This window comes from Delphinapterus leucas, chromosome 7, assembly GCF_059928025.1.
Source record: "Delphinapterus leucas isolate spDelLeu-1000000601 "Yukka" chromosome 7, BTC_Dleu_Yukka2, whole genome shotgun sequence".
Classification (NCBI taxonomy): Eukaryota; Metazoa; Chordata; class Mammalia; order Artiodactyla; family Monodontidae; genus Delphinapterus; species Delphinapterus leucas.
This window is the reverse complement of record NC_143135.1, coordinates 63,014,937-63,027,889: the sequence shown is the minus strand read 5'-3', so window position 1 is coordinate 63,027,889 and position 12,953 is coordinate 63,014,937. Positions and strand designations below refer to the sequence as shown.

General features: G+C 37.4%; 1 protein-coding gene across 1 annotated transcript in view; it reads right to left on the bottom strand.

Moving 5' to 3' along the window:
• CCDC81 (coiled-coil domain containing 81) overlaps positions 1-5,287 on the bottom strand; it is a 47,219-nt gene extending 41,932 nt beyond the window's left edge. Inside the window, exon 1 of the mRNA XM_089915867.1 lies at positions 5,197-5,287. Within this exon, the coding sequence (XP_089771993.1) occupies positions 5,197-5,287 (91 nt within the window). The remainder of the gene's footprint in view (positions 1-5,196) is intronic.
• Positions 5,288-12,953: the final 7,666 nt, after the last annotated feature.

Genomic DNA, 12,953 nt, shown 5'->3' with positions numbered 1-12,953 from the left:
GAAGGTGGCCCGGGTGATCCCGGGAAGAGATTGGGAAGTAACTTAATGTTTTTAAACTTTGTTTTTTCCTTACCCTCTTACCCTGAGCAGAGAAGAGACTTGGTCGCTTTTGTAATCACCTTGGACAAAATCTGGGAAAACCTTTTGCCCCGAGTGATGGACTTTTGAATCTCTGGGTCTGTTTGACGGTTTGAGTGTGAGCTGGAATTTGTTTCTCGGGTTTGATTTTTCCTAGGCTCCCCTCATAGGAAATGGAGGGCAGGAGGTTTGGGGAGGGAGTTGACTTTTTTTTTTTTCATTACTGTCATTTTTCCCCCTTCCGTTTACACTTAACCAATCTCATCCTGTAGAATTGTTTTCATACTCTCTCCTCTGCTGATAATGAATTATCACAAAGCAAACACACCCATGTAAACCCCATCCAGATCAAGAAATAGAACTCCATCAGTACCACAGAAACGCACTTCATTCCCCCACCAGGCATTATTCCAACAAATACTATAAATTAGTTTTACCTGTGTTTGAACTTTTGGACTCATACAGTATGTATTCTGTGTGTGGCTCTGTCACTAAACGTTGTGAGATTTCTCCGTGGTTTCTGCAGTAGCAATTTGTTCATTTTCAATGTTGCATGTTATTCCTTTGTGTGACTATGGCACTATTTATCCATTCCTCTGTTGAGGGGATGTAAGTTGTTTCCATTTGGAGCCATTAGGAATAATGTTGCTGCAAACATTCTTGAACACAATTTTTGATGCACATATGTACTCATTTCTGATATGTATATAACTAGGAGTAGATGACTGGGTTATGAGAAATGCAGATTTTAACAAATAATGCCACACGGATTTCTAAAGTGGTTGTCCCAATGGTGGGAGGGAAGAACTTCTGGCACGTAGTGTTGGCAGAGACCATAGATGCTCTGCAGCCTGCAATGCACAGGGCAGTCCTGCACAGTGAAAATTGTTCCACATTCTGCACCATTTTTCATATCTCATCAGACTTCCATGTAAGAAGGAAAAAAATAAAAAGGCTGCTTATGAGCCTAGAAAAAAATCCACTTTACATGTAAATACAAAGAGATTTTTGTTCAATTTCAATATCACTTAATTTCCTAAGAATTTAAAACCCAAGTAAATTGGGGGGAGACTATGCTCTTTTTCAGAATTTAAAAAGAATTCTTAAGCAGTTAGGAAAATTATATCATCACCATCAGTTAGGCTGGTGGTAGCTGAGTAGCCAACACACCTGAACTAAGCTGCATTTGTAGCTGTTGCATTCAAAGTGATTCTTCCTATAGATAAAGCATGTGGTAACTTTGTTTGCCTTCCAGCATAGTCATGCCTGGACATATACGTGTCAAAATATGAATTATTTTACTATACAGTACTTACCTTTAATTTCTCTGATGTACTAGAGTTATGACTTTATATTCATTTTAAATGGTATGCTGTATTATATGGTATATTATCCATAAACCTCATTTCAGGATAATAAGAAGGCATTTGTTATTAAAAAAAGCGAGCTTCCCTGGTGGCGCAGTGGTTAAGAATCCGCCTGCCAATGCAAGGGACACGGGTTCGAGCCTTGGTCCAGGAAGATCCCACATGCCTCGGAGCAATTAAGCCCATGCGCCACAACTACTGAGCTGCGCTCTAGAGCCCAGGAGCCACAAGTACTGGGCCGGCACACCTAAAGCCCGTGCTCCATAATAAGAGAAGCCACAACAATGAGAAGCCAGGGCAACACAGCGAAGGGTAGCCCCAACTAGAGAAAGCCTGCACGCAGCAACGAAAACCCAATGCAGCCAAAAATAAATAAAATAAATAAAAAAAATTTTTTTTAATTAATAAAAAGAAGAATTGTTCTATCATAAAACTGAGAACCTCTGTGCTAGAAAATGGCAAGCTCTATAACTCAGCCTCTTTCTCTCTCTACCTAGTTTACTAAGAAGCTCAGGACTAAGTTGTGGGCCTTAAGCTAATTTCTTAGAAAAATAAGTTCCCCTCACCCTCTCTTTTACCATCTGCCTTTTGTCCTTTAGTCTGCTTATGGTGTTGTGTCTTGAAGCACTTGTCCTTGCAGCGTAGATGTCTCAAATCTTTTGGGGAAATAAGCAGAGAAGATTGCTAAATGGATCAGCAGCAAGCAAAGGGCAAACTCTTTTGTGACATTTGTCTGAACAGCTGCCCAGCCAGCTATTTTTAGTGGCAATATCAGCATTATTGTTCTATCTTAAGATAAGAATGGAATTGTAAAAATATATTAGTTTCCTAGAATAATAGATTAGATTTTGAGTGAATTATGGTGATGACAATTTTAGTCTCTAGAAAATCTGTCTTCAGTTTCAGAAGACGGTTATGAATGACTGCTAATTATTAGTGAATTGTAGATGGCCAAAGGAGGATCTACAAAAGATAAAGACAAAGACCTTTCTTTCAAGGTCATCTTTTCCTTTTGTCAAAGGTCTCTTGACAAAAGAGGCTGTGGAAACACACACGACCCTGTGTTTACTAGCAACTTCCAATGAGCTGTTCATAACCTGAAACTACATACACTTCAGCTGAAAATAAAGCTTGAGCAAACTGTGCAATTCCACTGCTAATAATTCACTCTTTGGATATACCTGCATGATACATAAAAAAAAAATGTGTATGCAACATTGTTTGTAATGCTAAATCTTAGAATTAACCTAAGATAACCAGCATAGGGAACTGGTAAAATTATAAATCTGTACTTTGAAATACAGTTTTAAGAGTTTGCTTAAAAGAAAGATTACATTTATGTGCTGATATTTTAAAAGTTTTAAGATTATTAAGTAAAAACCTGTTGCAGAATAGTATTTATAATATGATCCTATTTGTTCCAAAAACACATATATATGTAATTATACATGCATATTTATATATATATTAGTAAATGCATAGAAAATTTGAGAAAAGATACACAAAAAATATTAACAATGGTTATTTTTGGATACCATAAAATTGTGTGTAGAAGTACAAGAGTTCAGAAAACCTTTCACTTTTCTCCTTTATTTACTGTTTACCAAGAACATGGATTACTTTAATAATATTTTAGAGATAATTTACCAAAGAAAGAGAGAGGTACAGGCAGAGTGTAGAGATTCATGTAAACACTGAAACAGACAAACTGGGCCAAAGTTTTCCAAAGTACTTCAATGTACATATACTTTTCTGCAAGCTCCAACTTGCCTTGCAAAACCCACACTGAATGAGCAGTCGCTTTTACCCAGGTCCCAAAGCATACACAATATTCAGTGGCTCATATTCAGGGCAACTTAGAAATCTATTGAAAAAGAAAACATTTACAATACAATTTAAAAAACTGACAACACCAAATGCTGGCAAGGATGTAAAACAACATACATTGCTTGTGGAGGTTAAAAAGGAAACAACCTCTGAAAATTAGCAGTTTCTTAGGAATTTAAACATACTTACCACATGACCCAGCAACTCCACTTTTAGACATTTACCCAAGAGAAATTTATGTCCATACAAAACTTGTCCACAAATGTACATAGCATCTTTATTCATAATAGCCAAAAGCTAAGTACAACCCTAAATGTTCATCAACAGAAGAATGGAAAACCATTTATGCAATGGAATACAATGGAATACGAATCCACTGACACATACAGTAACATGGATGAATCTCAAAAACATGTTGAATGAAAGATGCCAGACACAAAAAAGTACATTCTATATCATTTCATTTTTTTGAAGTTCAAGACAGATCAAACTACTCTACAGTAATAGAAATCAGAGCAGTAGTTGGTTATGAATGGTAAGGATTCACTGCAATGTGACATAAGAGAACTTTCTGGAGTGATGGAAATGTTCCATATCTTGACTGCGGTGTCGGTTCCAGGTGTATATTTTTGCCAAAACTTACAGAATTGTACACTTAAAACATGTGCATTTCACTAAGTGTAAGTCTTACCCCAATTTTTAAAAATGTAAATACAGACACTATTTTCACTGAAAAAAAAATACATACTCTTGTTTTGATATTACACAGCACCAGAATAAAAATCTTCAATAAATAATTTAATCCATATCTATTGAATATCTAATTTGTATCAAGTACTTTTCTATTTGCTAAGAGAAATACAGCAGTAGAAAATCCCTACTGCAATTCATTCACAATTTATATACAATTCATTCATATTTAATAAATATTTATTGAAGATGGTTCTAAAACCAGGATTTAGTTCCAAAGACAAAGCATAAATTGAAAATTGAATATGGGCAAAATTACTCTAGAAATACCTTTTTAGGAAAGTACCATGTTGGAGACCCATATACCACCTCTTGGTTCATAAACCCAATACAGCCAGTCTTTCTCTTCAGCATTGGATCAGATCACTTTCTTCAGGTGAGCATGTAATGAAGCAGTTGGCTGGGGATTAGGAAAGCAGTCTTGTTTGAAAAATTCAACCAAGTAGTAGAATTGAACTCAGCATGGTGAGATGCTTATACTATGAGAGGTACTTGGGAACTGAGACAGATTGGAAATTACCAGATGTGGGACTTCACTGGTGGCACAGTGGTTAAGAATCTGCCTGCCAATGCAGGGGACACAGGTTTGAGCCCTGGTCTGGGAAGATCCCACATGCCGTGGAGCAATGAAGCCCGTGCACCATAACTACTGAGCCTGCACTCTACAGCCTGCAAACCACAACTACTGAGTCCACATGCCACAGCTACTGAAGCCCGCATGCCTAGAGACCATGCTCTGCAACAAAAGAAGCCACCACAATGAGAAGCCTGCGCACCACAATGAAGAGTAGCCCCCACTCACTGCAACTAGAGAAAGCCCGCGTGCAGCAATGAAGACACAACACAGCCAAAAATAAAAATAAATAAATAAATTTACATTAAAAAAACAGAATGAATGTCCTTATACATTAAAAAAAGAAAAGAAAGAAAGAACGAAAATTACCAGTTGTATATCTTCAACCCCTTGCTAACTCAAGGGTTTATGGTGACTTTGTAGTATGTCAAGTTAGCTAAGATGGAACTGCATTTCTCAGAATCCCCTTCCCTGTATGACTCTAGGTTAGGGTTAGTTAAAAGATAAATTTACGTGAGATTTGGAAGGCAGAAGTAAAGCAGAAGACTTTTTTTGCTCTGAAAATCACTTTAGGGCCAGGCACTAATCATGGCGGCTCACCATGTTGGCATGGGCAAGCAGCCTGTCCTGCAGCGATCCAGCTCCCACCAGGTCTCTCCTTCAGCTTTTCTGAATCCTCAACTAGGTGCATGTTCAACAGTGTGGCCAAAGGTACCAGGTTATCCTACAGGTCATTCATATCACTGAAGTTGGATGCAATGAGAGACACATGCAGGTTCCACTTTGTCCTTGTGGTTCCAGCTTGTCCTCACCAGTTTCAATCTTTCCTTACTCTATCCCATTTTATGACCACTTTCCTTCCTGACTACTGCCCTGCTGACTTTAGGCCCAACACCAGACACAGTCTGCTTAACCAGCTCCTACATAATTGTAAGAGCTAATGCTCATGATAAATCCCATATTTTCTATCAGTTATAGAGGTTCTGTTTCTTTGATTTAACCCTAACTGATAAAGGACTGGTGGTTAAAACTGAAATATTTAAATCAAATTATTCTCTTTCAGCTTTACAAAGACTTGAATTCACATAAATTAAGCGCTTATGCACTGCAACTCTATTGTAAAGCTATGTTTAACTCTCATGTTAGAGGTATAAAGACAATGTAATAGGAGTACAAGGGGAGGGAGGTTACTTCTGAGATGATTGGTCTGAATGCTTAGTAAAGAGGTTTGGGATTTACTTGGAAGGTGTAGATGGTTCCTGAAGGCTCTGGAATAAGAGGATGACTTGATCACTCACACATACTATTATATTCTTCAGTACTGTATTAAAATGGAGTTGGTATCTCATTACATGGCATAAAGAATCCATATGTCAGAAGGCAATTAAACAGCTGATCCTCAAACAGCATGAGTTTGAACTGCCCGGGTCCACTTGCATGCAGATTTTTCCACTAAACATATCCTATAGTACTATAGATCCTGGGATAGTTGAATCCACAGATGCAGAACAGCAGATATGGGGGCGGGGGTGGGGGTGGGGTGGGGGCTGAGAGCCAACTGTAAAGTTATAGGGGGATTTTCCACTGCAGGGAGTGTTGGCACTCCACACCTCACCCTCTCCCCATTGTTCAAGGGTCAACTGCAATCAGAGATATTTCTGAGACAGATGAGGGGAAGCTACCAAACAACTAAAAGGATAAGTGCTAGTCTTGGGAAGACTGGCCCCAGAATGATTAATGTCATTGGGAGTGACTGCTATTTATAAACTTTTGACAGACAAAATGGCAAAGATGTAACACAACAGACCAAAGGTAAATTAGATAATATGACAAATGAGAATACTTTAAGACTAAGTTATAGAATGATATCCCAAGGGAGAAATGTATGAAAATTCATCAAGTCAGACTATTTAAAAAGAAAATATTTCGGGCTTCCCTGGTGGCGCAGTGGTTGAGAGTCCGCCTGCCAATGCAGGGGACGTGGGTTCGTGCCCCGGTCCGGGAGGATCCCACGTGCCGCGGAGCGGCTGGGCCTGTGAGCCATGGCCGCTGGGCCTGTGCGTCCGGAGCCTGCGCTCCACAACGGGAGAGGCCACAGCAGTGAGAGGCCCGCGTACCGCAAAAAAAAAAAAAAAGAAAGAAAATATTTCAAGTAATAGATAGCACACTGTCACCATTCTACCTGGCCTATCTGCAGGATAAAAGTCATACAATAGGACTCTCCCATGTTTAATAGATGTGACCTCAATGAATAATAAATATGATAATGATACCCATGTATATAATATTATCTATTTATGAATACTAAGTTAATATTTATGCTATACTCATCTGACCTGTCATTCTTATAAACACATTGCACCTTTTTTCCATTTCACATAAGCTAAAATAAAAAATTTTGCAATTGAAGACCTGAGTTTATACCTGATGTTAGCATAAATAATTGTATGACTGAAAAAAATGTTAATACTTCAGAGCTTCAGTTTTTCATTCATAAAATAGGAAAAATGATGATAAATGCTAATAGAGGAAATTCCAGTATGCTTAAAGAAACATTGGGAAAAGTTAAATGAGAAAAAAATTTTGGCTTCCAAAAATACTAAACTCGCAGTTACTCACCCAATTTTACCATTATATTGTACCATTCTGCATGCCAAAACAAAATGTAATTTCTATAGACAAAAGAATACTTCTTGACTGTTTTTTAAATGGAGACTACTGATAAATGAACATACTCTGAAAAGAACCGAAATGTAGTTGATTTTGGCATTGTGTGATAAATTGGTCAGCCAACTCACTTCACACAATACACAAAGATTAACTGAAAATGGATCATAGACCTAAATCTAAAAGTAAAAACTATAAAACTTCTAGAATAAAATGTAAGAGAAAATTTTGCAATCTTGGGGTTTAGCAAATATTTCTTAGAACACAAAAAGCATTAATAATAAAAGTTTAAAATTTCATTAATGGGACTTTATTAAAATTAAAAACTTTTGCTCTTCAAAAGACACCATTATGAAATGAAAAGGAAAGACATAACAGGAAAAAAATTCACAATGCAAATATCTGACAACTGGTATACAAAATATATGTTTTTTAAATATTCCTAAAACTCAATAATAAGAAGACAGCTCAATTTTTTTTTTTTTTCGATATGCGGGCCTCTCACTGTTGCGGCCTCTCCTGTTGCAGAGCACAGGCTCAGTGGCCATGGCTCACGCGCCCAGCCGCTCCACGGCATGTGGGATCCTCCCAGACCGGGGCACGAACCCGTGTCCCCTGCATTGGCAGGCGGACTCTCAACAAGTGCGCCACCAGGGAAGCCCAACAGCTCAATTTTTTAAATGGGCAAAATGTTTGAACATATATTTTACAAAAGTAGATATACAAATGGCCAATAAGCAGATGAAAAGATTCTCAACATAACTGGTTATTAGGGAAACACATATTAATACCACAACGAGATACCACTGCAACATTAGAATGGCTACAATTAAAAAGGCTGATAACACAAGTGCTGATGAAGATATGGAGTAATTAGAACTTATATTCTGCAGGTAAGAAAGTCATGTGGTTCAATGTACTTTGAAAAACTGGCCCTTTCTTACAAAGTTAAATATATACATCTACCATATGACTTATCCACTCTGGTTCTAAGCATTCAACAGGAAAAAATAAAAACATATGTTCACACAAACTGTTATACATAAATATTCACAGCAGCTTTATTCACAATAGCTAAAACTGTGAAATGACCCATATGTTCATTAAATGGTATATAAATAAAAAACAGGTAGTATATCCATACAATGTAACCCTATTCAGTAATAGAAAGGAATGAACTACTGGTACAGGCAACAACATTGATGAACCTCAAAATCATTATATTGATTGATAGAAACCAGATACAAAGAGTACTTACTGTGTGACTCCATTTGTATAAAATTCTAGAAAATGCAAACTAATTTAGAGGGATCAAGCAATTCAATAACTGGCTGGGGCCAGGATCAGAAGCAGAGGTGAATTGCAAATGGGCATGAGAAATCTTTTGGGTTGGTGGTAATGAAGATATTCAGTATCTTGAGTACGGTAATACTTTCACAGTAGTATACAACTGTCAAAACTCATCAAAATGTACTCTTTAAATAGGTATAGTTTGTTGTACATAAAATATATCTCAATGAGGGTTTTTTAATAAGAAGTAGCCCAGAGTTCTGGGATAAGTAAGCTTATATAAATAATTCATAAGTAAACTCAAAATAAAGAACTCATTGGGGGATCTTAACAGCAGACAGAAAACAAAACAGCATATGTCAGGATTAATGAACTTGAAGAAATTATCCAAATTGAACCTCAAAAAGGAAAATGGGTAAAAAGAACCTCACATAGTATGAGAAATGTTAGGCAAATAAGTTCTAGGAAGAGAGAATGAGAAAGATGTAGTTATTTAAGAAACAATGGGGACTTCCCTAGTGGCACAGTTGCTAAGAATCTGCCTGCCAATGCAGGGGACACAGGTTCGAGCCCTGGTCCAGGAAGATCCCACATGCCGCAGAGCAACTAAGCCCGTGCACCGTAACTATTGAGCCTGCGCTCTGGAGCCTGTGAGCCACAACTACTGAGCCCATGTGCCACAACTACTGAAACCCCTGCACCTAGATCCTGTGCTCCACAACAAGAGAAGCCACCGCAATGAGAAGCCCGCGCACCGCACTGAGGAGTAGCCCCCAGTCGCTGCAACTAGAGAAAGCCTGCATGCAGGAATGAACACCCAACACAGCCAAATAAATAAATAAAAGAAAATTAAAACAAACAAACAAACAAACAATGGCTAAGAAATAACCAAACTGATGAAAGACATTAACCACAGCTCCAAGGTTAAGGATAAATACACAGACACCACACCTGATGAAACTAAAGCTAAAAAGACAACCTTAAAAGCATCAGTCAAAAAAGACAATAGCAAGAAATACCACTGATTTCACAACAAAAACATCAAAGCACAAAACAATGGAGTAGTAGCTTTAAAGTGCTGAGAGAAAAAACTGCCAAACTAGAATACTATACCTAGGAAATATCCTTCAAAATCAAAAACAAAATTTCAAAAGTTTCTCAGATAAAATCTAAGAGAAAAAAATGAGGATGTACTTCTGATTAAAGGAAAATTATCCCATGAAAGTTCAAGAAGGAATGAAAAGCCCTAGGGAGGATAAATTAATGGAAAAAAATAGAAGATTATTGACTGTTAACGGAAACAATTAATAGCTATATCATCTGAGTTTTATAGCATGTAGAAATAAAATATATGATAAGAAAATCAAAATAAGGCATCAGGTAAGAAAGGAATCCCTGAGAGATGGGAAATAGATCAGGTAAGTTCAACTATAGCCCCAGCTAACCTCCTGCAGGAAGTTTTCAAGCCACAGTGCAGAAAGGGGAGAGAGCCACAAAAAGAGAGAGATAACAGAGATCTTTAGAGGATCCCCTGAAGTATTCAGTTGAGTAGTGATTAGCGAATGCATGTGAGAAAACTCCCCGAGGCCAGGAAAAGAACCAACCAAAAGGATCAGAGGGAACAGTGTCCAAAGATCACACAGGCCCAGGAAAAGTACCTGTTCCCAACAGTCAGAGTAGAAAACTTCATCATTCATGGGGCACTGGGTAGAGTAGTAAGAGTCTTGCCTCAATACTGGGGAAAATTAACCCTGGACTAAATGCTGCTCTGGTTCTGCCCAAAAAAGCTCAAAAGGAAGACCCCAAAGAGTCAACCTGTTTCAAAATAACTTAACTGCCTCCCAGAACAAAACTCAGTATTTGTAGGAATACAAAAGTCTCAAGCACCAAACAAGGTAAAATTTACAATGCTTAACATCCAGTAAAAAATTATCAGGCATGCAAGGAAGCAGGAAAATATTGATACTATCCATAATGAGGCCAAAAATCACATAACTGAAACTGACCCAGCAGTGACAAAAATAGTAGAATTAGTAGACAAGGACATTAAAAGACAAGGACATTAAAAGAAAGATTGGTGAATTTGAAAACATAGCCAAAAAAAAAAAAATCCATAATGAAGTACAGAGAGAAAAAAGCTGGAAAAAAAAGTGAACACAGTACCAGTGAGCTGTAGGACAACCTCAAGCAGAAAAATATAACGGGAGTCCATGAATGAGAAGAAAGGTAGGGACATAAAAAATATTTTAAGAAATAATTAGCAGTTTTTTTCCAAATTTAATGAAGATGATATACCCACAGATCCAAGAAGCTCAGTGAACATCAAGCACAAGAAACAAAGAAATTTACACTGGGGTATATCATATTCAAATTACTTAAAACCAATGACAAAGAGAAAACTTAAAAGCCGCCAAAGAGAAAAGACTACTTACTCACAACAAATAATGATAAGCATGACAGTAAATTTCTTGTTGGAAACAATGTAAGTTAGAAGACAATGGAAGTTAAAGCAATGTCTTTAAAATGCTAAAACCAAAATCTGTCAACCTAAAATATTTTACCCATCAAAAATAACTTTCAAAAATTAAGTAACTATAAAGACTTTTTTCAGAGATAGATAAGTTAAAATAATCCTCACTAGAAAACCTGCACCACAAGAAATATTAAAGGAAGTCCTTCAAATAGAAGGAAAATAATACCAGATGGAAACCTGAATTTGTACAAAGGAATGAAGAGCACAGAAATGGTAACTACATGGGTAAACATAAAGACTTTTTTCTTATTATTTAAATCTCTTTAAAAGGCAATCAGCTGGAGAGAATTCTGGGAAGATGGTGGAGTAGGAAGCACCAGAAATCTGTCTCCTCACTTAGACAATGCAGAATCTGTCTCAGAATCTATCTCTATTTTGGAAATCTGGAGTCTATTAAGTGCTTGCATCTACCAGGTGAAGGCTTGGACGGTAAAATGCAGTTAATTTTGGTCAATTTCAGCTCTTAGCACAGTAGCTGCTATCTACACCCCACCCCCATCCCATAGAAGGCACCTGTGTTCCTGCAGCAGTCAGGGTGGGCAAAAAGGAACCTGTCCTCCAAAAATCAGTGCTCTGTTCTCTGACCACTGATTGCTGCTTCTGATCACAAAGGTGCTGACAAAGAGGCAACCAATCATTGTTACACCTCCTCCACCCCACTGTTACAAGCCCCCTCCCTCCAGGTGAAGTGACTTCCACGAGATTTAAGGGCCAGCACGCTGTTCCCCTGCTTCATTTTTCTCTTTTTCCCCTTTTGGGAGCCATGCATTAAAGACTAGGACATTCAAAGGCAACTGCATACATGGGGGAAATCAGCAAGTCACTACATATGCCCAGGGAAAAGCAAACACTCAGAAAAGACCATAGAAGATCTTAAGTTTTCTCCTCAGGCTGATTCTTGGCACAGAAACAGCCTACAAGAAAAAAAACAAAAACAATTCACAAAAACAAAAAACAGCAAACTCTGATAAAAGAGGAGAATCTGATTTCCAGAGTTACCACTTTATTAGAGTCAGTATCCAATTTCCAACAACAACAAAATCACAAGGCATACAAAGACACAGGAAAGTATGGCCCATTGAAAGGGAAAAATAAATCAACAGAAACTGTCCCTGAAAATATGTTATGGCAGATATACTAGACAAAGACTTTAAATTAACTGTCTTAAAGATGCCCAAAGAACTAAAGAAAGACATAGAGGAAGTCTAGAAAACAGTGTATGAACAAAATGGAAATATCAATAAAGAGATAGAAAAGCTATAAAGAAACCAAAAAAATTCTGGAGCTGAAAAGTAAAATAACTAAAATGAAAAATTCACTATGGTGATTCAAAGGTAGATTTAAACAGGCAGAAGAAAGAATCGGTGAAGTTGAAGATAGGACAATGGAAATTATTGAGTCTGAGTAACAGAAAGAAAATAAAATTGAAGAAAAGTAAACACAACCTAACAGACTTGTGGGACATCTTCAAGCAGATCATCATATGCATTTTGGAAGTCCCAGGAGGAGAGGAGAGAGAGAAAGGGGCAGAGAGAATATTTAAAGAAATAATGGCTGAGAACATCCCAAATTTGATGAAAGACATGAATATAAGCATCCAAGAAACTCAACAAACTCCAAGTTGGATGAACTGGAAGAGACCCACGCTGAGACACAATGTAATCAAACTTTTGAAAAACAAAGACAAAGATAGAATCTTGAAAGCAACAAGAGAGAGGTGACACATCACATACAGGGGATTCTCAATAAAATTAAAAGAGTTTTCATCAGAAACTTTGGAGGCCAAAAGGCAGTGGGTCAGTATATTCAAACTGCTAAAAGAAAGAAAAAACAAACAAAAAAACAATCAACCAAGAATCCTTTAACT